The sequence below is a fragment of the Sphaerodactylus townsendi genome, linkage group LG15, assembly GCF_021028975.2.
Source record: "Sphaerodactylus townsendi isolate TG3544 linkage group LG15, MPM_Stown_v2.3, whole genome shotgun sequence".
In the NCBI taxonomy this organism is placed as follows: domain Eukaryota; kingdom Metazoa; phylum Chordata; class Lepidosauria; order Squamata; family Sphaerodactylidae; genus Sphaerodactylus; species Sphaerodactylus townsendi.
In genome coordinates, this window is record NC_059439.1 from 25,264,212 (window position 1) to 25,291,274 (window position 27,063).

General features: G+C 44.1%; 1 protein-coding gene across 2 annotated transcripts in view; it reads right to left on the bottom strand.

Annotated features, from left to right (window-relative positions):
* The window catches only part of LOC125444881 (serine protease 27-like), a 50,466-nt gene that overhangs the window by 4,623 nt on the left and 18,780 nt on the right, over positions 1–27,063 (bottom strand). Inside the window, exons 1-5 of one of the 2 annotated variants that reach the window (XM_048517630.1) lie at positions 18,138–18,301; positions 5,081–5,107; positions 3,121–3,286; positions 2,739–3,010; positions 566–735 (exon numbers count right to left, since the gene is read on the bottom strand). In XM_048517630.1, coding sequence (XP_048373587.1) covers positions 566–735; positions 2,739–3,010; positions 3,121–3,286; positions 5,081–5,107; positions 18,138–18,222 — 720 coding nt within the window. In that variant the 5' untranslated portion in view covers positions 18,223–18,301. Of the gene's footprint in view, positions 1–565; positions 760–2,738; positions 3,011–3,120; positions 3,287–5,080; positions 5,108–18,137; positions 18,302–27,063 lie in introns of those variants that run through there. The other variant, XM_048517631.1, reaches the window with a different exon arrangement.

The following is a 27,063-nucleotide window of genomic DNA, read 5'->3' on the forward strand; positions in this document are numbered from 1 at the left end:
GAAGTGGGGAAGCATCGAAACGACACCTCATCCGTTCAACCAATCACGAGCCGCTTTTGTGGCATGCACAGAATGGGAGAGTCGTGGCGGGCAGAAAGCGCATGTAACTGTAAACTGTAAAAACTGTAAAAAAAAAAAAAGAACGCTCCCGTTTCCCGCCGTGACACAAGCGCCAATCACGATCGAGGAGCGAAACAGGCACCAAGATGATCCCGCCCACTTAGCTCGGTTCCAGGGGGCCAACTCAGTTGCTGTGGGGACAGCCTGGAATCGCCCTCCACTGAAGGGAACAGAGTCGACCTTAGCTCCCTTCTGTAGTGGGGAAAGCCCCAGTGATGCTAGATCCATTTTATCCAAATGGAATTGAATCAGAACCAGTCCTGAACACCAGGAGGGGCAGCAGCTGTGGAAAGTTCTCAGTTACATGCCCTGATGTGAGCTTCCAGGAAATAGCTGACTAGCCCATTTGGGAAGAGGGATGACAGGCAAATGTGACTTTAGTTTTGATCCAGCAAGATTCTAATGCCATACCTTTGCCCACCCTAATTAGCTGTAATTCTCTCACCTTGCAGGCATCTCTCCGACCCTCAGCAAACCCAGCACAGATCATATCATCCCTGATAACCCGTGGGGTCAGGCCGAGACCCATGTTGGTTCGGTAGAGTTCACTGCACGTCTTGGTGTCGATGATGGGCACCTGCAACTTCTGGAGGGTTTGTGGGGAGGGAAGGTCAACTGAAATGACAACACCGTACACCACTGAACCGGAGATTCCTAAATCCCACCCTCCTGAGCTACTCCCACACAACTTCTGCCATTCATCAAGCCACTGAGTTCATAACACACAAGTTGGTAAAACAATCAATGGCTTTTAGCCATGACGGTTAAATGTAGTGTTCTCAATACTGCTGCAGCAAATGCTGAGTGATTTTTTAATGGGTGTCGGGGGATGATGGAGTGTAAGGAAGATGTGGTGCCACAATGAAGGAAAATGTGTGGGCTCATAAAAAATCAAACCCCCAGAACCAAACTTTACCAGACTTGGGTGTTAGCTATGCTGCAACTTTGGTGCCTTTATCTTGAAAAACACCCCAGCAGAGACTTGAAAAAATTACATATATTATATTATTATTTATTATTTATTAAATTTAATAAACCTCCCTACCCTGAAGGGCTCATGGAGGTGTACAATAAAACCAACACAACAATACAACCTAAAGCAAAAAAATTCACCATTTTTTACCCTTCCCCCCAAAAAAAATCCCATATTGTTATTGGGTTTTTTTCCACTTTGCCAAAACATTTCAGCCCAAATAAACCTGAATCCGAATTATACCCCCAAAAAATTGATCACTTGTATCATCTGGTGTTACTATCATATCCTCATCCCACCATATATTCTTTCCCAATCTCTTCACCTCATTTTCCCTTTATTTGCAATGCGATTACTCATAAATCTAAGGCTTTTAATGTATGCTGCAGGCATTTTTAGGTGGGGAGTGGGTTTGGGGAGGGGGTACTGCATTTTGTATGATTTTGGATTTGTAAGTCTCCATAAACCTCAGAGACAGTTGGGAAATAAATGTTTCAGGAAAGTAATAAAATAAATAAACGGGTGGCAACGCCTGCTAAAAATATTAATTCCCTCACCCCACCTTGGTACTCCCCTGCTATGGCATGTCTACCAACTAGAATAAAGATTTTCTTTTTCTTAATTGTTGGGTGCCTCTGCTGGAGTATTCACAGTTGATGCACTAAATTGCCTAAGAATGAAACCATAAATCTGAAGAGTAAATCATTCTTTCCGTTTCAACTCATGCATTCAATTGATGATTTGATTTGATTAATTTATCATGAACTATATAAAATTCAGCTAATGTGTTGGCACATCGGAGCCCCTTCTGCACATGCAGAATAATGCACTTTCAATCTACTTTTACAATGGTTTGCAAGTGTGTCATGGAAGATGCTATCGCTACAGTAAAGGGAAGTCACATATGACTGTGAAAAGCATCTTTGCCTTTTGATCTCCTGGAGGGAAGACAGGAAACTATGCAGAGGTGCTAGGATGAAACTTCAAAGGCCTAAGTTACCTCATGGCCTGAACAGAGTTTTCCTGAGAAGGGGAAAACAAAGGTTTTTGAATTCCATCTTGAGACGTGGTCAGGGAAGCATCTCTGGGCCATGAGTTCCCGGAATGGGGACAAAGAACCAAAAGGAATGTAACCAGTTGAGAATCTCTCACTGCATTTATGTTTTATTTCTTTGTTTTGAACTTTTACAATAAATCCTTGAACTATCAGCTGGTCTGGAGTTTAATAGGAGGGAAAAGAACCCGAGATTGAGGTGAGATAAGAGTGGCTCTCCCAAGCTTAATCTCAGCCTCAGGCGTCATAAAGTGGATTTTGCTATTCCGCACAGCAAAATCCAGCTGCAAATTGCATTGGAAGTGGATTGAAAGTGCATTATTCTGCATGTATGGAAGAGGCCTGCATGACAGCCATAGCAATGATAATGAATGCTGCTGTAAATTTTGTTGTGCGTGCACAATGACAATAAAATGCTTATGCTTATGCTATGAGGTAGGCAGGTAGGAGACATAACAAGATTACCAGGAATCCTTGATCTTCAGTACCTCTCATTTCTGGAATTAGGGTTGCCCCACATCCCTGTCACTGTCAAGCTGGTCCTAAATCTCCATTTTCTCCAGCATATTTTTTTACCACTCCTGCACCTACCTGCATAACGCAAGTTGCCCCAGCCAGTGACCCAGCACAGTTTGCCTGGGGAAAACGTCAACGAGGCATCTGGCAGGCAGATGGGCAAGATCAAGTCTGAATACTGGACTTTCTTTGACAGCTGGATAAGGGCAATATCCCCGCTGGAAGCCTGGCCGGCGTACATTGGGTTGACGATGACCTTTTTCACTTCCAAGCAACATGCCCGTGGGCCAGGGTTGGAGAGCTGGTTGACCCCCAGGACGACACGGTACTGGGACAGATCCCTAAACCTGGAAACAGAATGGCACGTATGGGGTAGGGTGGACAGATGTTCTAGGGTGAGAGACAGCAGGGCCAAGGGGGTATCAGCAACTCAGGTTTCCCAGTCCCATCTACTCACTGATAAAAGCAGTGTGCTGCAGTTACCACCCACTCGTCGGAGATGAGAGACCCTCCACACACATGCTTTTTGTTCAGCTGTAAGCTGATCTGCCATGGAAACTCTCCCGGCACTGTGTCTTGTCCCTTCACAATCCGGTTGAGGCTGATGGGAGGCTGTCCACAGGCTGCAAGGGTGAGAAGAAGTTAATTCAGACTGACTTGGAGAGTTATGATTCAGGAGCTCTGTGTAGGGCACTGAGATCATACCGATCCAGGTGGAGTGCATCTACTATGAAACTAATGAAGCTTAAGTTTCACGGCCCCTAATCCTAGAAGGGCCCCGGAAGCCACGATAGTCCACATTGCTTTAAAAAAATGGGTCAACTGCAGTGGTGGGATTCAAATAATTTAACAACTGGTTCCGAACTTCCGGTGGTGGAACTCAATGGTGGGATTAGAACTGGTTCTCTGAACTAGAAAAAAATTAGCTGCCGGTTCTACCGAACTGGTGCGAATAGGCTGAATTCCACCACTGGTCTACTGTGTGAGAAGCTTTATTTTAAAAAAGAAAGAAAGAAATATTAATAATATAGCGTCATTAAATTCAAAATGATACTTTAAATAAATGTTAAAAGCTACTAAGTATCATGTAGACTAGGCGTAAATGAAAAAAAGTTCAAATTAAGGACGTTCCATTCAAAATATATTTTATATAAAATAATTACAGATAATTTAAATGGCTATTAACGTTTATGGCATGTTAAAACTTTTATTAAAGTTATTTATCTTAGGCTAGCTGTAATAAAAAAGTGAAAGCACAGTTCATTGCTTGCGATCATTGCAAAGGACAACATTTCGGTAATTTTTTTTTATATGCACAAATAATCTGATTAAAAATATCATCTACAAACCATGAATTATGTCTGTGATATAAACACAGACAGGGATGTGCTTCACTCTACAATTTCCCCTTTTTCAAAAAAATAAAATAATCATTTTTAAAAAAGAATTAAAAATGTTTTAAAAGGGGAAATTATTATGCATATCTGCTCAAAAATTGTGATGATCTGTCGTGGGACAACCCCATTGAAGAAAATAACAGTGGTTAAGCTAGACCTTGTTGCTGGTTGCAAATGGGCCCATAATGGTCCCTTCCGCACAGGCAAAATAATGCATTTTCAAACCACTTTCATAACTGTTTGCAAGTGGATTTTGCTATTCCGCACAGCTTCAAAGAGCACTGAAAGCAGTTTGAAAGTGCATTATTCTGCATGTGCGGAATGAGCCAATAATTCAAACTCCGGGGCACAAAAATTGTAGGCCTGTTCCTAGATCCAGTCAAACCAATTCAGACAATCTTTTCACCTGGAGTTTTATGATGCATTCAGAAAAAGTCATTGTTCCCATGGCCATTATCCTTATTGTGATTGGAAAGAAGGCAAGCCCACAGGAATTATTCATCCAGTGATGGGATGAATGAAAGAAGGTCAGTGATGGGATGATGAAAGAAGGTCATTCATCTAGATTCCTGGATCAGAAGCAAGTGGATGCACCAATCACACTTGATGCAAAACCAGGAAAGAACTATCTACCCACAGAACAGCTTGACTGGAAAGAAACAAAGCCAGAGCAGCAATTCATGCAGAGAAGCAATGGACAACCTACTCTATAGAATATGAAAACATAACTGCCTTTGGGATGTGCTGATTGGAGGGCGTAAAGCTAGAGTGGAGATTTAATCAGAGATGCAGCAGGCAGCTTCTTCTCCGGATCAGTCTTTAAGGCCCTCAGAAACTACATTTAATCTATTTCTTGCAGCAGATACTTTGGAAATCACTAGACGAAGGTAGCAGAACAGTATATTCAAAATGGAACAAAATGAATGAGAAAAGGCAAGAGACACTCCCTTACAAAGTCCTAATGGAGAGAAGATGGTCAGAGACAGAAGTATGCTGGATTGTTGATAAATATGCACTCACCTCTGGATGCCCGATTCTGCTGCACACCTGAAACACAACAAAGCACAGGTAAGAGGTGATCCAAAAAACCCTACAAGGGTCATGGGGCCTAAGAGATTTGGATTTATATTCCCAACCAGCCATATGCTGCACACCTGAAACACAACAAGGCACAGGTAAGAGGTGATCCAAAAAACCCTACAAGGGTCATGAGGCCTAAGAGATTTGGATTTATATTCCCAACCAGCCATATGGAATCCCTAGTGGGTATCTATTCATCATTGCAGGTGGATGCTTCTGAATCCAAACTGTGTCCAAAGAAAACTGGAAGGTCCACCCCTTCCCTTCCTAAATATTCACTACAGAAAGCAAACCACATGCCAACCCCCCTGAACCATTGGGAGGCCATTGTTAGCTCCCTGCACCCATTTATAGAGAGTGGGATATTTTCAGTAAAAGCTCCAAAGAGCTTTGCTTTTTTAAAGAAAAGCTTAGGTTTAAAAAAAACCCAAAAATAAGTAGGTTCGGCATGTAACAAAGTGGAAATTGAAGAAAAATGGGGAAGGATTTAAAGCATGGGATGAACGATCTCGATAAATTTGAGTGCCGAGCAGACCACAAAAGCAAAACACAGAGTTAGTAAATATCAAAGTAAGGAGCTCATCTAGCTGAAATGCGACGCTTCTGCCATTTTCTCAGTGTAAAACCAGAACCCTTTTGGTCTTCTTTTCCACGGAGTCAGCCCAGACTTGTGTTTGGTTTTCTATCAAGGCCACAATTATCCAAGATTAAGGAACCAGAAGGCTGCCTCTGTGTATGGATCCCTGGCTCTGGAAAAATGCAGCAGTGCCCAGGGTGGGGCAGTTAAGCTGGCTCCCAGCCCAACCCATCACTTCATCCCAACCCACATAGATCCATGCCTTCCTGTCGCCAGTCACAAATCGGATACAATAGACAGGTATGGCCCAGAATTCCCCAGTGTCTGGAATATGGATCTTTTCTTGTCCCTCTTGATCAGATCAGGTCTGCCTCTCTGCCATGGCATCACACTTTCCGTTCCACATCAAGGCCCGGTACTCAGAAGGCAATCTCCCTCTTCAAAACTAATTTAGCAAAGCCTTAATTTACTTTCCCCCACCCATTTACCAACGCCCTGAAACCCAATTATAACATCATCAGAAACAACTCAAGAAACTATTAGGGCGCCTTTCTCATTGGCAATAATGACCTTTCCATGCCGGCACTCGTCTGGCACAGGCTTGTTGAGATGATATCGGTACCCTTGTTAACACAGTGAGAAAAGAAGGAGGTGAAATGACACAACCCCTGAGCTACACATCATCCCTCAGGCACTGTGTTCCACAGCGATCAGAGGCCCTGTTAGCTCTCACAGCAGGATCCGGGAGGGGTAGCTGTTCAACACAATTCACTGTGCCCTGACCTGCAGCCATACCTGGGAGAGGTCATCAAGAAGAGGGTACAGTCACAATATCCACAATATTGCCCTTTCCCATGTGTTGGTAGCACTAAGCAGTCAGAGGTATATTCAGTTTACAAACTTCTGACAAAAACTTTGCCACTATAAAGCAACAATGAAAATCCTGACAATTTAAAAGCATAACTACTTTATCTGATTCAGTATAATCAATCATAGGATCTATAGCTTGGGATAGCAGGCTGGATCGGAGTTCTTGGTATAATATGCAGTTCAGGAGAATGTGTGGGATGGAATCCAGCTGTCCTATGCTACAGGTACAGAACCTCTTATCGCTTGGAAGACCTTTAAGTCTTCCTCTATGTAGCGGAGATGGCATGATGTTAAATCTAGCCAGCATATAGGCTCTCCTGTGTATAGGATTTGTGAGCGCTGTGATATAATAGGCTGGGTATCCCTGCGTGGTCAGAGGTATATATAATCTCTGAACATAGCATTTGGTCCTCACATGAATGACACTAGTGTCTAGTATTTTGTTGTTGTTTTGTTTGAAAATCCATAGATGACCTCTACAGAAAAACTGTCACTGTACAAAGCGAAGTACATAAAATCATGAAACAAAACAAAAATCCAGCCATTAAAATTATATAAAAATTGTACTCGTCCTGCCATCAGGAAACCATTTCAAATGGGTATATTTATACAGGATGTCTGTCCTAGAGTCCCTGCTCTACTGATCGATCAGTCGACTGACTGACTGATACATGTTCAAAGATTAACATTTTCATGTTCTCAGAAATACTACTTCCTTTAGTTTCTAGCAACAGGAAGCCACACCCAGCGACAGAATGCTTAGGCCTATGATGGCAATATTCATCTTTAAAATGGTTTAACAGCTGTGTCATGGATCAGAATATGGACTCCTCCTTATAAGATAAACAGACCAGGAACTCAGACAACAAAATGGATGAGCATCTGCTGCTGTCACAGAAGGAAGTAATTGAGGGACCTCCAGGGCTCTCATTTGATATGACAAACCCCAAAGGTTAAGTCAGCTCCCTCACTTTGTGATACAACCAACTTTTTCACTGGTCTTTTCTGCACAGCAGAAATAAAATGTCCTGCAAACATTTTTAAAAGATCCATTTTGGCTTTTTGTGTTCAGTCTGCATGAAGAACACAACCATTGCCAGTCATAAGAACATAAGAACATAAGAACAAGCCAGCTGGATCAGACCAGAGTCCATCTAGTCCAGCTCTCTGCTACTCGCAGTGGCCCACCAGGTGCCTTTGGGAGCTCACATGCAGGACGTGAAAGCAATGGCCTTCTGCGGCTGTTGCTCCCGAGCACCTGGACTGTTAAGGCATTTGCAATCTCAGATCAAAGAGGATCAAGATTGGTAGCCATAGATCGACTTCTCCTCAATCAAGACACTTTTTCCTGCCTGCTGGCCGACAGAGCCCTTGTCAATTTCAAAGTTGTGCCTGCCATTTTGTGGGCTGCTGCAGAGATTCCCCTGCCTCTGCCATTTGGTGAAGGTTTTGCACGGAGGTTTCCTCTGCTTGCAGGTCATCCGCACGTGATTTCACTGTAAAAAGTACATGAACAAAGTTTGTTTTGCCTGGCGATCCCAGGCATGTGTCGTTTTTCCTTTTTTTGTTTTGTTTTGAGGAGGATGTCTGTGAAGCTACAACACAAATATCTGCATATTACAGATTCTTTTGTTGTATCATCGTAGCTTCACAGACATCCCCCTCAAAACAAAAACTGAATTGAAACTGACTATTTCCCAACATTAACCCAACTCAAAACTGTAAAGATAACTATGCAAGATATTCCTATCACCATTTTGACTCCTGGTCACCAAACAAAATGGTGTGGCCAAGGAGCTTCCTGCAAGAACTCCCATAACCAGATCACACTGTAGATTGACTATGAGTTGAACCAAACCAGATAGTCTATTAGTGCAAATATTTGGGATCGGGACTGTAGGAAGGAGAACTATTGAACTAAAAAGCTAGCCCAACATGAGCTGGATCAGATGACTTTTTCACATAGAGTTGCCAACTGTTTGGAAATTCTCTTCCCCTCCAAGATTGTATACTTAATCACTTATGTGAGATCGTTTCTCCTATACTTTTCCCCCAGTGACTGACTTCTACATCCCATTCCTCCCAAAGCATATTCAATCCTCCACTGATACATTTTAGAGTGGTTATTTCTTTGGGGCAATGTACAAAGCCATCTTTTCCTGCATTCATGGAGAGTAGAACGCCCTACTTTTTCTCTGGATGACTTGGCTTTGCTGCTTTCATGACAGATGTGAGCCATGGTTTTTTTTTTTACTATTCGATCTAGCAAGAACAGGATTCAGTTAGAATCTTGCCTTTACAAAGGGCACAAATAAGCTCTAGGTCAGTGATGGCGAACCTATGGCACGGGTGCCAGAGGTGGCACTCAGAGCCCTTTTTGTGGGCACGTGCAAACAGAGTCCCCCCCCCCTCACACATCTAGGCTGGCCTGGGCCGCTGGGCTCGATTATTAGCATTAAACCTAAGACCCAGTTTTGGGGAAGCAGTATAGGTAACCCTGTAAGCACTGTTAAACCCCGCTGATTTTCATGCAAAGAACTGAAGCGTGATCCTTTACCTGGGAGTAAGCTTGGTTGCTGGCGATGTGGCTTGCTTCTGAGTAAACCCTCCTAGGGTTGTGATTCACCCATTTGAAAAGTTGCACGGTTGCTTCAAAGCAAAGCCACCAACTACCACCAAGCTTACTCCTGAGTAATGCACACCTTGGAGCCAACCGTTTTGTCTAAACTAAAACCTCAGTATTCAGATTAAATTGCTGTGTTGGCACTTTGCGATAAAAAAAGTGGGTTTGGGGTTGCAGTTTGGGCACTCGGTCTCGAAAAGGTTCGCCATCACTGCTCTAGGTTGAATCTAGCCAGATTTTGGCTGGTGAAAAAGTGAGGAGAATTCCCCTTTGTCCACAAATAAGGTTTTGGAGGGTTCGTGTGGTCTACATTGATAAAAGCCATGTTGGATGAAGGTGGTAATAAGGAGGAGAACTGGATGAGTGGATCCATCCCCCCCAGATCACAAATTTTAAGCTGGTACAGTAACGCGAGCAAAGGATCACCAATTCCTTCACGTTTTGGTGGAAAAATCCGAGAGCTTCCAAAAACAAGCAGCTACAATTAGGATACACGGGAGCATCAAAGCACATTCAAGTGCTGCTGATCGAAATCTCTGCAAAACCACAACCACACAGAAATAATCTACCGAGATCAAAGGGTGAAGCAGAAAAACGAGAACTTGGAGGCAGTCGGCGAAGAGAAAAAAAAACGCAGAGGGAGGCAGAGTAATTTAATGTCTGTGAGAGGAAGAAGGAATGTTCCTGGAAAAAAAATGTATCCTGCAGGAGTGTTAAAAACAAGCTGGCGAGAATATTGGCTGAGCCAGCTGAAACGAGGAAGCCAAGAACTTGTAAAAGTAATAGACCATCAAGGAGAAGTTAAAAAGAAGGAAGGTGGGCAGGGAAACATTCTGGCAGATATGCAATGGAAAGTTATCCACAGGTGAAGAGAGAGGTCGACGGGGTTCGTGGGACCGCTTGTAAAAACAGTCTGACAGAGAACTGGAAAACTTCGCAAGCTCACAAGAACTTGGCCTGACTCTTTGCTCGAGCAGAAAGACAAACACTCTGTGCTGTGATTTCAAAACTGGAACCATCTGGTTGAGATTTGTGAGGATGAGGTAACGCAAAGCACAGCTGGTCGGAATTTGTGGACCATGTTCGCAGAAACATTCCGCTGGCGTGGAGAAGGGATCTCAGACTGGGATTCCTCTTGAGGTTGGACGGAGTTGGTTGAAAACAATCAACCTGTCTCCTTGTGGATTGCCGTCCTTGTTTGAGCGTTGCTGGCTCTGACAGAGGCCCTACATTACAAAATAAAGCTAAAGTCGGAGCAGTTATCTCCTGCAGTCCCAAACCGGAGCAGACAGATTCTGCGGAAACAGATCTGGCTGGTAGCTTGAAGTTTGGCAGGTGTTCGTTGTACATCAGTTTCTTCCGCGTCATCACTTACTGGCTGCACAGCGAGGCCACAGATGTTTTGGTGCACTTGTGTTTCAGTCGTAGTCACGTTGCGTGATGGATTTGTAGTTTTTAAGGCCACATAAACCATTCTGTCTTGCGCTTGTGTGTTCCGCACACAAAAGGATTAAAGGCTTGTGAAAAGGTGTACGGCGTGACACAAACAAGTTTAAGGTGCGAATAAATTGTGTTCATTTCTTCCAACCTAAGTCTACCTTCATTAACTGAAAGATTTATACCTCAGCAGCTTACAGTAATAACATTGCAAGGGAAAACTAAAACCACCACACAAACCACGAATCCTTTGCCTGCTCCTGAGAGGTTCATAGCCCCTCAAAAAAGGAGATTAATCAACAGCAGGGCATGTTTTAGAATGTCCACCAGAACACAGAAGGATCCAAAATGAAAGAACCGTTTAAATCAAAATTCTTATTCTCCATTATTTTGACAGGTGAAAATAGAGACATGCTGGTAACACCTCCAATTCTGATAACTTGCATCACTGCCTGACGTAAATGTAACCTCTTTCTGTGGGTTCTGTGGGGCAATACTTGGAAGCAGTTGCAAAGAACTAAATTTAAACAAATTGGTTTACTTTCTTAACATATAACATATAACATCAACATTTAACATCACACTTCAAGGTCCTGTTCAGGTTTGCATTTTCAAGTCCTTATATTTACAGTCTACTGATACTGCCAAGTCCAATTCTTCTTTGCAAGTGGGTTGGCTCCTGAAGACTCCAAGGGCTTGATGAACAGGATTTAACATGATAAAGGTTTCCAGGAGAACTCTCACCCATTACAACCACAAAAAGAACCCTTAACAAGGTGTTAAGGGCTTATAGAAATCAAGGTCCGAGTCTGGTAGCCTTGTCTCCTCCAACTACATGAGCTCTGCAGCCATCTGCTGCTTTGAGTCTCCACCCCTTTCTGGGTCAACCCATTCTGAGCATGGGGGTTACATAAACATTGCTGAAGGCTCTACTCTCCATTCTCTGCGCAGTATTCGTTTTCTCCATGATTTCCTGTCTTCCACTCATTGAAAGATTTAGGAGGGTGTTTGTTTTGGTTAAAGGTAAAACAAGAAAAACATAATGGCATAACAAGAGGTGATTGACAACGTATGAAAACTGCTGCACAGCAGCTTAGAGTTCGTATGCGTGTACGGATGCTAGAGGCAAACGCGCCCATTTGCAACTCTGAAACTGAACCGAGATTCGCACTGGCATTGCAAAAGGATCCCTGAAGAATGACAACTAACACACCACAGGCATAAAAATCAGGAAGCAATTTACTAAGAACAAGGAATTAGAAAACAGGGAAAGTCCCCAATCAGTTGGGACAGTCAGAATGTATGAAATTTCACATATTGGTGAATCCTGGTGACATTTCCTCGAAACAAGGCTATTTACCATGGTTTTCAGACCTAGCTCATATGTGCATTCCATGACATCATATTCAGCTGACACAGGGTTCCCTCCTAGCTTATTTCACACAGGCTGCTAATTGGATTGGGTGGTGTATTAAATCTGATATATAAATAAATAAATATAAATAAATTGTAGGGACTCAAAGGAGCAATCCTATGGGAAAAGATTCCTGGCGATAACGAATTCTGCATTCCAATTTGGAACTCTGCCCCAACTTACTCCGCCCAAGCTGCTCCCCATTTTTCCCTGTCAGTGGCCCCAAAGTTCTTACCATGACGTATTTATATACAGGATGAGCGAGCACAACATAGTTGTTCAAAGTCACGTTAACACCGTCTTTCTCTGGGAAATGATCTTTCGGAGTCGACCGAGTTTTTATAGCACGTATTGACGTATAATTTTGCCAGAATGTTAATAGAGCTAGAAGGTCTGTAGTTAGTTGAATGGCAAAATCCTATCCCTTTATTACAGAGGTATCATGACACTCGCATTCCACCCCAAGGGTATTGAGCCTGTAGTAGTAGACACATCAAAGAATTTTAGTAATAACAGGTATTTAACAGTCTGGATTATTCTTAAAACACTTTACCAGAGGTGTCATTATCCCTTTGGAGGTTTTTTTGTAAGAAAGCTATACAATTAGCCCTTCGCTTTTCACTGGCATCTACTGAATAGTACATGGGATATTTCTATGCCAATAAAGGCTTGCTTCATTTACATGGGATATCATTACTGATGAAACACAAGTTTCTTTCCTGATGTCCACCCAAGATTGGGTCCAGTTTATAAACAGTATATGAGGAGAAAAGAAAGAGAGATTCCATATAGGCTGCTTGTTCATAATTATTATCACCCCAAATATACCCACAAATCCTGTCGAGAATGTGTGTCAAACCCCAACACAGAATTCAAGGTTGGAAGGAATGAACGAACAAACTAACGAAGGAATGAAGGAAGAAAGTTGAAGGCTTTTACAGCCAGATTCAACTGGTTGTTGTGGGTTTTCTGGGCTATGTGGCCGTGGTCTGGTAGATCTTGTTCCGAATGTTTCGCCTGCATGTGTGGCTGGCATCTTCAGAGGTGTATCACAGTGTGTAAGGTTCTCCTATGCCAGGGGTAGGGAACCTTTAACACTCAAAGAGCCATTTGGACCCGTTTTCCATGGGAAAAGAAAACACTTGGAGCTGCAAATAATTTTTGACATTTAAAATAAAGATAACACTGTATATATTGGGGGGGGGTTACCTTTTACTCCGCTCATTCTGAGAAGCGCATGGATGCATCCGCCCTGCTGCCTGCAGGGCGGGCAAGGATGGGGCCAGCGGCTCGGCCTTGCCGGCCGCCGGGAAAGCACCCACCCCGCTCCAACAGGGCAGGCGAGAGGGGAAGCCCGTGGCGCGGCCCGGTCGTCTGCAGGCAGTTGGTGCGCCCGCCCTGCTGCCTGCAGGGTGGGCAAGGGTGGGGCCAGCGGCTCCGCTCGTGGAGCCGCAGTGCAAGGGTAGAAGAGCTGCATGCAGCTCTCAAGCCGCAGGTTCCCTACCCCTGTCCTATGCCTACGTTTGCACAGTGATCACCATAGTTCAAAAGGGGTAATGCACCTGCCTCTGCCACTCCCTTGCCCAAAAATGATCTGTATGCATCCTAAGAAACAAAACGTTGACGATTTCAACAAAGTAGAGCTGGTGCTGATGGACGTTTATAGATCGTTGTGAGACTGCTTGGCAGCAGTTGAGTTAATAGAGTAATTAAGAACAGGATCTACAATAAAACTGCCTGTGTGATAACGTCTTTATATAAGTGTATGTTGCAACTGTGCTGGAAACACTGTCTGCAGTTACGGTCGGGCCCATGAGAAGGCTGTCAAAGATAAGGTGCAAAGGAAGGTCAGGTTGAGCGCCTAACTGTCCCCTACATGTCTGGTAGGAAAGAGACATTCAACAAAAAATCTAGGTGTTCCTGACACAGAACCCCCGGTGGATTGTCTATAAAATCTCCCAGGATGACAGCTGGTCTCTCTCCAGACAACAGAGATCAGTTCTCCTGGATAAAATGGCTGCTTTGGAGGGCGGGTTTTATGGAATTATACCCTGATGTAGCCCTTCCCCTCTCCAATTCAACACTCCCCAAGCTCCACCCCCAAATTTCCAGATATTTCCCAAGCAGGAGTTGCCAACCCTGCTTGAAGTCGGGAAATAGCAACTGAGGTGACATGGCAGGAATACAAAGGATATTTTCCACACATGATCACAATTTCCACTGTGAGGTGGGGTGAACATTTGAAAAGAAGTTACACTGGCAATACTGATTGTAAAAAATCCTTATGGTTTCATTCACAGAACGCATCATGTAGCACCCCTCCTGAAGCTGAGCTGAGAAAGTGTCCGGTCAGAGGGGGCTGATTGGCGGTCTCCCAAGGAACTTGTTCTTCTCCGCCTTGTTCCATGATGGAAGAAAGGCAGGATATGAATGGACTAATAAATCAAAACAGAGTGCAAGAGAAGATCAGCAGGAGTCTCGCAGTCTTAATTCCAGCTGTCGGAATGCTGAAATCAAAACCGCCTCCAGGTTACTTGGAAGAAGACAAAGTAACCTGGCAACCTTAAGAGTTGTATGCTTCGTATTTTAAAGATGCAAAAGCAACTCATGCCATAGAGTTCTCAGTCCCAATTTACTTCAAGTGAAATTTAAGGGGAAAGTGGAAGGGCATCAGGTTTTCTAGGCCTCCTGCTACCACAGGATATCTCCTGCTGGCAGCTTTCTCTTCCCATTGCCACACAAGAAGAAGAAGAAGAAGAAGAAGAAGAAGAAGAAGAAGAAGAAGAAGAAGAAGAAGAAGAAGAAGAAGAAGAAGAAGAAGAAGAAGAAGAAGAAGAAGAAGAAGAAGAAGAAGAAGAAGAAGAAGAAGAAGAAGAAGAAGAAGAAGAAGAAGAAGAAGAAGAAGAAGAAGAAGAAGAAGAAGACGACTATGTCAATAAATTACAACTTCCTAGGCCTCTGGGTGAGGCTCGAATTGTAATGAAGGCTAACAACCAGCTTACAGATCTGGCAGATGTCGAATCTACAATAATAATGATAATGATAATGATAATAATAATAATAATTTGATTTCTTAACTACTCTACCCCCGAAGGGCTCAGAGCGGTGTACATGTAAACAAAAGAATAAAACAATAAAACCAGTGCACAAGACAATCAAACGATCATTAACATCCATGGAATCAATTAATTAAAACAGCAGCAGTATAACCCATCGACCGCTTGGTAGGTGGCGCCCGGTCCTAACCCTGGGAGAGGACCAGCAGATGGTACATGGGCATCGAGAAGGGGCAGTTACTCAGCGGCCAACTCCCTCAAAAGCCCGGTGGAACAGCTCAGTTTTACAGGCCCTGCAGAACTCACCAAGGTCCCGCAGGGCCCTAACAGCTGGAGGAAGAGTGTTCCACCAGGCCGGGGCCAGGGCCATAAAAGCCATGGCCCGGGTAGAAGCCAGCCACATCATAGAGGGGCGGGGGACCATAGACTTTCCAACAATTTCTTGTCAGGCCATCACTTCTGTTTTCCCCTTCCCCAGGAACCAATCCCAAATTCTCAAGGAATTTCTCAAGCCAGAATTGGCATCCCTACTTTAAATTTCTACCAAATTTCTACCAAATTTCTTCTAAAGTGAAATATAAGTCAGATTTGGAGGACAGTTCCAAGTGTGCCATATCAAGCATTGCAGGGAGGAGGAGCCCAGCTTGCTGAAGAAGGGCAGGGTATAAATTTGAAATGAAGTAAAAAGTAAAAGAAGAGATTTCAGTGTTTGTTGTGGGAGAAGAACAAGTTTCAAAGGCTCATTCTTGGGTATGTTCAAGATGAAAATTGAAACAACTGGGATCCAGTTAGCTTTCTCACTGAATGTCAGCCGATCCTTCATCTTGCTGCAGCCTGATCCCGCCTGTTTTTTGTCCATTCAGGTCACGTGATCACCAGCATATCCTTATTTGAGGACCTTCCTACTTTCAACCTTGTGAAAAAACAACTGGATCCCATCCAGGGCATTTTATGAACATGCTATGATCAGAGGTGGGATCCAACCAGTTCTCACCACTTCTCTAGAAGGGGTTACTAATTTTTCTGAGTGCCGAGAAGGGGTTACTAAAGCAACCTCCCTGCCCAATAGGGACTGGAGGTGCGCGTGTGCGGTGGCGCCACTGTTTGAATCCCACCACCATCGGAACCTGTTATTAAAAATTTTGGATCCCACCACTGGCTATGATGGTTACTTTTCTGTATGTTTTTAAAAAGGTGATCCTAAAGAACAATTACACATGGGCTAAAATGCTAGGGTGGGGACACTGCCCCTACATGATGTCCCTAAAATTTCTGTCAGAATTACAGAATTACAAGATAAAAGATAAGTCATTTGGTTACCTCATTTCACGTTAAGCAAAAGCTGAAGGAAAACTAGAAGGTCAGTTCAGGATTGTCAGATTGCCTGCTAGAAAAATTTATTTGGAGGTGAAAGTCTTGCCAGTCTATCAAAAATAGAATCCAGAAGTATAAATGCACACATTACCTCAATACCCGGAATTAAAGTGACTATCTCACAACAGCATTGCTATTTCAACCCTTGCTTATTCCCGGATTCTCTGTGGGGCAACCATATGGCATTTATATCTCCACATAGCCTGAAATATGGTGATGACTTAAGAGGAAACACATTTCAGTGTCATATGAAACAGTGATTTTTTGGAAGACTAAAAAAACTGCCCCTGGGCCATAGGAAGTTATTGTATGACATTTTTTAAATTTTTTTAATTGGCTTGTTTGGTTTTTATTATTCTCCTTGTGCGCTATCTCAAGCAGGTTCTGGAGAGGAGGCATACAAATTATGTACGTGAATAAATAATGCAGGAGAAACCACTGAAAAGGAAGGCAATAGAAACATTTGTAAGACAAGCATGAGGTAAATTGTCCCCGAAGTGGCAAGGTTTTCAAAAGAAAAAGGTACATCTGAGCAAGAATTACCATATGCCTGCCAACATTTCAGAATGAAAATAGGAACATGAAACTCACATCTACAACCTGTTCCCCTCATTACTTCTGAAGGCTCTGCTTTGTCCCTTGTGAGATTGTGTTCGTTTCCCCTGTCATTTTCCTTGTCATTCCTCCACTGATTTAAAAATGACTGTTCATGGGCATTACAGACCGACACGAAGATATATCATTGTCTGACAAAATTTGATTACAGTTTTTTAAAAAACCAACTCAGCGGCTGCAGGTGTGTGTGATATGGAAGGTGATACAGGAGGCTGAACGCTGGAGCATTCGCATTTGTGCCCACATGCAAGTATGCCGGCCATCATCCCACTAAGAAATGTAACTTCTAGAAATGATATACAGAGCAACTGCACATGTGTAGAGCCACAGAGTTCAGTGTAACTTCCCCTCACAGGTAAACAGTTCTCCAGAGCCTCACACCATCCAGGGCATTTTATGTTGCCTACCCTCTGACTGGGTAGGCCTGGGATTGAACACACTCTACCACTGAGCTATGGACCGTCTCAGATGCATTTCTGCCCTGCCAAAAATGTCCCTGCTAATCGGTTCTTCGTATTTCTTTGATACGTTGAATGACGTGTGATGATTAAATGAAGCCTCCATGTTCAGATGCTGTATTTCCTTCTGAATGCCTGTCACTAGGGGACAAAAGAAGGAAGAAACTTTGCCTCTGCGACCTTCTTGGGGGCCTCCTGGGGTATCTAATTGGCTACTGTGTGAAGCCAGACATTTGACATTTGTTCTGATCCAACACAATAATAATCAGTAGGTCTAAAAGGGATTCTAAACAAGAGGCTAAAGTAGAAATAGATTTCCAGAATCCTATATCTCTGTTTTCTACTATCCTTGTAGATCTGATTCATAGCTCCTGACCAAGGCAAATGCACCACCATATTTCCTATCACTTCTGTCCCAGGGCTAGGAACAAGTCCCAATAGTTTTGGCCTTCCAGGTCTACAACTTGCTAGATTTTCTCCTGCTTCTTCTTTTCTTCCCGGTCTACAACTTGCTAGATTTTCACAACAAAAGAATCAGCTACCACAAAAGGATAAAATGATAGATTTCCTTACCCATCAACGCCAGTAGAAGCATAAACAGGTGGGCTTGCCTGGTGGCTACAAGGCCTTGCTGTTGGACCACTGGCTGCCCCACCATGGTGGGCCTTGCTGACACCAGAGGAAACCAAATAACCAAGGAGAAGTCAGTAGCTTTCCAGAAATGGGACACAAGAAGGATTGGGAGCCGTTGACAGATAACCGGTGACGAGGGAGTCACCTCGCTTATATACCTGCCTGCAGAAGCTGGGATGGGTGTTAGACTAGAATGTTGATGGACAAGTTCAGCAGATTTTGGCACACGTCTTCACCTTCCCGTCTATCACCTATCCTGCTGTGGCCAGTTGCCCAGGTTGCCGGGCAGATGTGAACAGAGTGAAGAAGCCACACCTGGATCTGCCATGTTTAGCCATCTTTCTTGGTGTCTTATCCACCCTCAGCTCCTTACCAGCCTACCTTCTTTGTCTAGCACTTTAGGAGTGGTGCCACCCCAGGCATCCTAAGCTGACATCTGATCGCTTGGAAGCAACTCCTTGAGAACACATTGCAATCAATAATATTCCGGCAATCATGTCATTGTCATCACATTCCTGATGGAGCTGTAGAAGGATTCTGCTCCAGAAAATCCCTCAAGGGCAAAACAGTTGTACAGAGCCAGCATGGTGTAATGGTTAAGAGTGGCAGAGACTACTCTGGAGAACTGGGTTCAATCCCCCATTCCTCCACGTGAAGTTAGCTGGGTGGTTTTCCAAGCTGTCTTATACTGAGTCAGATCATTGGTCTATCAAGATCAGTTGACTGGCAGCAGCATTCCAGCATATCACCTTGAAGTCTTTCCCTTCTCCTACAACCTACTGCTTTTAAGTGGAGATGCCAGGAATTGAACCTTGGACCTTCAACATGCCATACCCATGCTCTGTTACTTAGCCATGGCCTCATCCTTAGTAAATCACAATTGGAATCAAGTACGTGCATAATTATTGCTATTGTGGGAGAAAACATCTAAAAACTGGTTGCATCACTAGAAGAATTATTGGGGGAGATGTAAAGCGAGTTTGGCCATCTGCCTCCAATCTGTGGGCAACCTTCCATCAATGTTTTACCATCCCTACCAGGGCAATGGGGGTGGGGGAGGAGAATGTTGGGGACTCATCAACACCACTTCCACCTGAAACCTGGAAGTGGTTTTAGAAATGCCATCAAAATCTTTCTGATCTTTTTTTATCATAGAGACTAGGGAAAATCCTAGAGTGTTGGTGATGTCACTTCTGGGTTCTAGTTAGAAGAGAAAGTAATACCTCAGGATCTTTTTTTTTTTTTCATGCCCAGCCCCCAAAGTCTCCTAGGCATTCCAGGCATGGTTCTGACAATGCTATTTCAAGCTAGGCTATACAGTCAGGAGAACTACATAGTGCATTAATCGCTGCACTTCAGCTACGGGTTCCATTCCCCCCATGGGAGCCAGGGGATGCCCTACCCCCTTCTCCAGTTAGCACTGCTGCTCTTAAAAACAGCAGGAGAAAAAGAAGAAAACCCACAGTGTTGCACTACATCACATCTGGTTTAAAAAAAACCAAGTGACATAGGGTAGTTCTAGGAATCACCAGAAACTCTATGGTAAATTCCTAGAACTACCTAGGCCACTTCCGTTTTTTTACCAGAACAGAAATGACACCAGAGCTCAAACCCTGACTTTCAGTGTCTGTGATTCTGTTGACGCTCAGCATTAAACAGGAGTCCAGCGGCACCTTCAAGACTAACAGTGTTGATTCGAACATCAGCTTTTGCACATCTAATGAAGGGAGCTCTGACTCACTAAAGCTCCCACTGGAATAAATCTGGTTAGTCTTGAAGGTGTCACTGGGCTCCTGTTTAATTTGCTGCAGCGGATGAACCTGGCGACCTCTCTGGAATCTTTATCCCCACATGCAGACAGCTGACCAGTTTGGAGGCCAGAAGAAAATTCCTCTCAGGTCACGGAGGCTGCAAGACTACGAACTGGTGTTATTTTGTTCTGTTGCCTTCTGTGGATTGGCTCAGTCGCTCGACTCGTCTACGGCCGCTCGTCCTGCTCTCCACTCCATTTTCAAAAGCTCTCATCTAAGCAGTGTCCAGATGGTTTCTGGGCAGTGTTCTCATCCAGACACACTTCAAGGTACCAGATCAGCAAAAGCATTGAATCCTTTTTCTCCTCCTTTCTTGTGGGAGCACAGAAGAGAGTGATAAATCAGAGGACAGGAAATGTTGCCTGTGTATAGCCCGACTGAAACAAGGAAGAGGGCAATTTGCTGTTTTGCAAAGAACCAGAGAGGGTAATTAGGGCTCCCCTCACCTCCACCCTTTTTTGAACGCCTTAACAGGTACTTAATAGGCAGAAATGTAATGGGTGCAGTTTTTCCAGGCATGGAATGATAGCGATGGGGGAAGCTGCATCTTTTGGATGTCTGCAGACCTTGTGAAAGGCACTGGTTCAGTGTTGGCTTAGGGTAGGATCCGCCAGCTTTTCTGCTGGTAAAAAGGCACATCCAAAAAGTAAGCACAGAACCTGGATGGACAAAACGTTTATCGTTGTAAGTCCCCCTGAGCCTGTTAAGGAGAAGGTCAGGGAAGGAAGGAAGGAAGGAAGGAAGGAAGGAAGGAAGGAAGGAAGGAAGGAAGGAAGGAAGGAAGGAAGGAAGGAAGGAAGGAAGGAAGGAAGGAAGGAAGGAAGGAAGGAAGGAAGGAAGGAAGGAAGGAAGGAAGGGAGGGAGGGAGGGAGGGAGGGAGGGAGGGAGGGAGGAGGGGGAGGGAGGGAGGCAGGAAGGAAGGAAGGAAGGAAGGAAGGAAGGAAGGAAGGAAGGAAGGAAGGAAGGAAGGAAGAAGGAAGGAAGGAAGGAAGGAAGGAAGGAAGGAAGGAAGGAAGGAAGGAAGGAAGGAAGGAAGGAAGGAAGGAAGGAAGGAGGCAGGCAGGCAGGCAGGCAGGCAGGCAAGAAAGAAGGAAGGAAGGAAGGAAGGAAGGAAGGAAGGAAGGAAGGAAGGAAGGAAGGAAGGAAGGCAGGCAGGAAGGCAGGAAGGCAGGAAGGCAGGAAGGAAGGAAGGAAGAGGGAAGGAAAGAAAAGAAAAGGAAGGAAAGAAAAGAAAGAAAGAAAGAAAGAAAGAAAGAAAGCAAGAAAGAAAGAAAGAAAGAAAGAAAGAAAGAAAGAAAGAAAGAAAGAAAGAAAGAAAGAAAGAAAGAAAGAAAGAAAGAAAGAAAATATGGGTACTGAGATATGGGAGATATGGGATTGGATCTACCTGCGCATTCATAGAGCAGATAACTACATTTTGCTCTAGAACCGAAACGGATTGAAGAGTGGGTGATTCCAAAGACACAAATTCTCTGATGTGAATTGCTCCCTGATGTGAATGACGTCCAAGGCGGAAGGCTGACAGGCACCCTGTAGCCCAGATACAACCCGCCAAGGAATTTCACATTTACACTTCTCAGCAAGATGCAATAAAAGCACAGAGAGTTGCTCATTTATCAAAATAAAATTGTTTTCATGCCAATATTACATCTCTTTGGGTTTTGTCTGTCAATGCATGGGTAGGGTTGCTCACTCTTGAAAGGCACAAATCTGGCAAAGGGCAGGGCACACCCAGGGTGAGGCCCACCCACCATGTACTTGCTGCAGAGCTGAGAAGGTTGAGAGTAGAAGGGAACAGAAAAAGTAAACAGGGATGAAGGCTTTTATTAATTCACACTCCCCACTCTTTTCCATCATGGTCTTAATTCGATGCTTAGAGCCCTTATTTTATTTTATTTTATCTTATATTGTATTTAATTTATTGAGAGGGCTCCTTTTGCTTATTTATGTTATATTGAAATGTTGTACACCGCCCAGAGCCCTCCGGGGGTGGACGGTATAAAAGTCAAACAAACAAACAAACAAACAAACAAACAGCAGCAGCAGCAGCAGCAGCACCACCACCACCACCACCACCACCACCACCATCAGAAGATGAAGATGCCAGCCACAGATGCAGGCGAAACGTCAGGAGAGAATGTTGCTAGAACACGGCCATACAGCCCGGAAACCACACAGCACCCAAATGATTCCGGCCGTGAAAGCCTTCGACAATACAATAATAATAATCATCCGCATGAATACTATGCCGATACATTACAAATTCCTAGGCTTCTGGGTGAGGCTTGAATTGTAATGAAGGCCAACAACCAGCTAAAGATCTGGCAGTTGTGGAATCAATAATAATAATAATAATAATAATAATAATAATAATAATAATAATAATAATAATAATAATAATAATAATAAAGCTGAACAACTCAGCTGATTTGGGGTGAAAGTGTCAGAGATCCTTTGATCTCACCCAAAGTGATCGAAGATGTTCCAAGCATGAGGGAAACACGTGGGCCGAGTACAGCACACAGAATTTCCAAAGGCGCCTTGTTTGGTCTTTCCCACTGCCCTCCCCTCTCCCCAGGCTCAGTGGATTATCTTGCCTGAGACAAGGCGGACAAGAAAAAGAGCTGGAAAGGTGGAGCCAGCTTCCAAGAAAGAGCCTTCAAAAAGCTGCACGTACATTCTCTCACAATTGAAACAATTCAGATCACTTCAGGTGAGATAGGAAGGGACTCTCAAATTCCACCTGAAGCGCTCTTCCCGATTTTGAAGGAAATTGGCAAGAGAAGGCATGGCAGACGAACCCTCTGATTTCATTTGCTGTGATCTGAGCCATTTGGATCAAGAAGGACTCATGAAATACTACCCAACCTCAACAGGGCTGTTGGAAGAATAAAATAGAGGAAGATAGCATGATGCATGTCCCTTGGAAGGACAGTTCTGAACACACATAGCCTCTTGTATTTTTATATGTTGCATTTTAAACCTTATCCTTTCTCTAAAGGGACCAAGGCAGCAAATACGATGTTCCCTGTAGTGTACAAGATGCTTCCATTCCTTGATACAGGTGTGTTAGAATGCCATGAGTAGAGCCCCTGGGAATTGGGAAAACAAGAATTTTGATAGAGTCTTGTATACTTTCATATGCAGTTTATTGGTTGGTTGTATTTTATCAGTGTGCTTATGCAGATTGGGAATATTGGGGAAGAACAAGATGCAAATGAAATGAAAATTATACCAAACTGTGCAGGCACCGTGCATCATGCAACATTCAAAAATAAATACAGAAAAAATGGAGTATTTAGAAACACCTCAGAAACAAGACCTCCTTGTTTCTAAAATTGAGGGATGAATCAAATTTCTGAACCATCCCCTATTTATTATGGGAGCTCGATCATCCAGGAAGACTTTGTGTTCTACAGAATTCCTAAAATATAGAAGCTGTCCACCCCTAATTCACAACCATTCCAGTATTGGATATGATGCAATTTAGAGGTTGTAGGGCACAGGTGTCAAACTCGTGGCCCTCCAGATGTTCATGAACTACAGTTCCCATCAGCCCTTGCCAGTATAGCCAATGCTCATGTTGGGAAGGACTGATGGGAATTGTAGTTCATGAACATCTGGAGGGCCGCGAGTTTGACACCCCTGCTGTAGGGGAACAGTGTAAACTTGTGTGCGTGAAGCCACAGCTGACTCATGGCAACCAAGTAAGGTCTTCAAGGCAAAAGTCTAACAAAGGTAGTTTGCCATTGGCTTTCTCTGCTGAACAACCCTGGTATTCCTTGGTAGTCAACCATCCAAATACTAACCAGGGCTGATCATGCTTTGCTTCCCAGATCAGATGAGGTCAGGCTAGCCTAGACCATCCACCTCAGTGCCATAAACTATTATATTGGGGAAATGAAGGTCTTCATATTTTAAAGTTCACAATTGTAAACTCAACATTTGAACATTTGGAGCCAGATGCTGGAAATCTATTCGGATTTTGGAATGTGTGCATATTTTCCCCTCTGTTTTGCACACCTTGCCAATCTGCATTAGGACAAAGCCACACCAAACTGGAATAAAACTTCCCACTCCGCTCCAACAACGAGCAAGGTTGGCTCCAGAATTTCATTCTTTTTTCAGTGTTTATTCTGTTGGGGACGGAGCATCGTTGCTGGTAAACAAATATATTAAAGCAAGTTATGAAATCCTTTAAGGAAACACTTCTCAGTCTTTTTGCCTGTGTATGCCATCTGCTTGGTTGTTTACCACTAAGTTACTAATCGGACGATATTACTTCACAGTTGTTCATTTACCATCAACGTCTCACGAGCGCCTGAGACATAACATCAATGCTTGACAATGTATGTATCATTCCTTGTTTTCGTGTCTTGAAATTATCATGAGAGGAGAAAATATGAAGACATTTTCAGAGGTTGTTTTGCACAACTAACTGTCCCCCAAGTCCTTTCTTTCACAAACCTCATCCAATCTTTACAGGGAGCTTGGATTATGAACATCAGCCCTCTGGGGCCTTTCTATGGTTGCCAGCTCTCGTTTGAGATATTCCTGGAGATTATGGGGTGGAACTTGAGGAGAACAGGGCTTGAGGAGGGGAAGAAGCTCAGCAGCGTATAACATCATAGAGTCCGCCCTTCAAAGCAGCCATTTTCTCCAGAGGAACTAATCTCTAGTCCAGTGGTTCTCAACCTGTGGGTCGCGACCCCTTTGGGGATCGAACGACCCTTTCACAGGGGTCGCCTAAGACTCTCTGCATCAGTGTTCTCCATCTGTAAAATGGATAAATGTTGGGGTTGGGGGTCACCACAACATGAGGAACTGTATTAAAGGGTCGCAGCATTAGGAAGGTTGAGAACCACTGCCCTAGTCTACAGAACTGTTGTATTTCTGGGAGATCTGCAGCCCCTATCTAAAGAAGAGTTGGTTTTTATATCCCACTTTTCTTTATTTTTGAGGAGTCTCAAAATCGCTTACAATTGCCTTCCCTTCCCCTCCCCACAACAGATATCTTGTAACGTAGGGGAGTCTGAACGAGCTTTGAGAGAACCATGACTATCCCAAGGGAACTAGCAGTCTTCATGCGGAGGAGTTTGGAAACAGACCCAGTTCACCAGATTAGAACCTGTCACTCATGATGAGGGATGGGGAATGAAACATCCACTCTCCAGATTAGAGTCCACCACTCTTAACCTGGAGGCTGGAAATCCTAGACAGGATGCTCAAACCCATTTCCTGTGGTCTTCACACAAAGGACTGGTGTCTTCATTTTGCCAGGGATGAAGCGCTCAGGGTTAAATGAACTCGCTTGAGCAACACCAGTGACTTCACCACAATTACGCCAAGATGGTATTTGACCCTGTTTGTTCCCTCCATGATTCACTGAGGGCTTGGTGTCTGCTTTAGCTCCACCATGATGGGGAAAGGCCACTGGGAGCCTCGGTAAGTAGCATTTCCCTCACAGCCCTCCCTGTCCGCCATTGTGCCTTCCTTTTCGTCATTCTTGTCAAGTCAGTGACTTGTTTGTCTAGAGTCCAACACAATGGAGGCCTTTCTTTCCCATCTGTAGGTACAGCTATCTAATTATCACAAAACAGCACCTGTTAAGATTGCAACAATATTTTTCTCCCCCCATTCCCCCACAAAGATCAAGAATGAGTTGTTTGAGAACTGGAAGGAACCGAAAAGGCAAGCACCCATTCCAAAGCTACAATTGTAGCTACATGTTCACATGGTTGACGGGCAGATAATGGATCTCATTTCTAGCAATGATGCATTCTAACCACCTTTCAGTGCCACCCAGCAATATTCCCTGATACAACACAAATTCCTCCATGCAGAATCTCTATAAGCTAACCGGAATCCACGTGTACCAGTGTTGAATAAGTTTCACGGTTGGTGGGACATATATTCCATATGTCTGTGCTTCCAAACATACACAAGTTCGTTTGAATGGCAGTGATTTGAAACCATCAGGAACTGCAGCCTGCTCGGAAAACTCTGGCTGCTGCAGAATGAGTTTTCAGAGCAGACGGCAGAGTTTTCAGAGCAGGCCCTGACTTCTTCGGTGTAATTTCTATTGGGTTGTACTGTGTGCGCTGCTACCTGCTTAACTCAAGTGCTGTTATTACCCAACTCTGCAGCCCAGCTTACCATTTCACGCTCTGTGGCCAGAAAGAACTATTTTGGACTCAACAGTGCCAGCACCTAGACCAGTGGTGGTGAACCTTTGGCACTCCAGATGTTATGGACTACAATCCCCATCAGCCCCTGCCAGCCTGGCCAATTGGTCGTGCCGGCAGGGGCTGATGGGAATTGTAGTCCATAACATCTGGAGTGCCAAAGGTTCGCCATCACGGACTTAGATGGTTACATTTCTCTGGTGTGTCTAAACAAAACTGTTGCCCCAACTGACAAATGCAGCCCATGATGAAGAGCATTCAGCCATGCATACTGTTTGGAAGTGGGGATCAGGTAAGGTTGCCAGGTTCAGTTCCCCCTAGACATCAGCAGGGGATAAGGAAGTAGAGTTGCCAAAATCAGGCCAGGAAACTCCTGTAGTTTGGGGGCTGGAGCATGGGGAGCACAGGAACCTCAGTGCCATAGAGTCCGTCCATAGAGTCCAATGCCATAGAGTGCCATAGTCCAATACCATAGAGTGCCATAGAGTCCAATGCCATAGAGCTTGTCCTCCAAAGCATCCATTTTCTCGAGGGAAACTGTTGTTCTCTGTAGTCTGGGGATGAGGCATAATTCTGGGAGATTACAAGGACCCACCTTGAAGCCAGCAAGTGATGATCCCTGATGCAAGGAGCATTAAAAAGGAATACCTCTGTGTTCCTCTGTGAAATCAAGGTGGGTGTGAATATGCCACACATGGTTGATAATGGGGTGCAGATAACTAAGTCTAGGTGATCCTTATCTGATCTCTTGGCACATATGTGGGTTATATTCTTTGCTCAGCGAGGAAAGAAACACCAGCTCCAGAATTCGTGGGAGCCCAGGAGACAGGAAGAGATGGAAAGCTGTGGCTCAGATGCCTCCTACTTTGC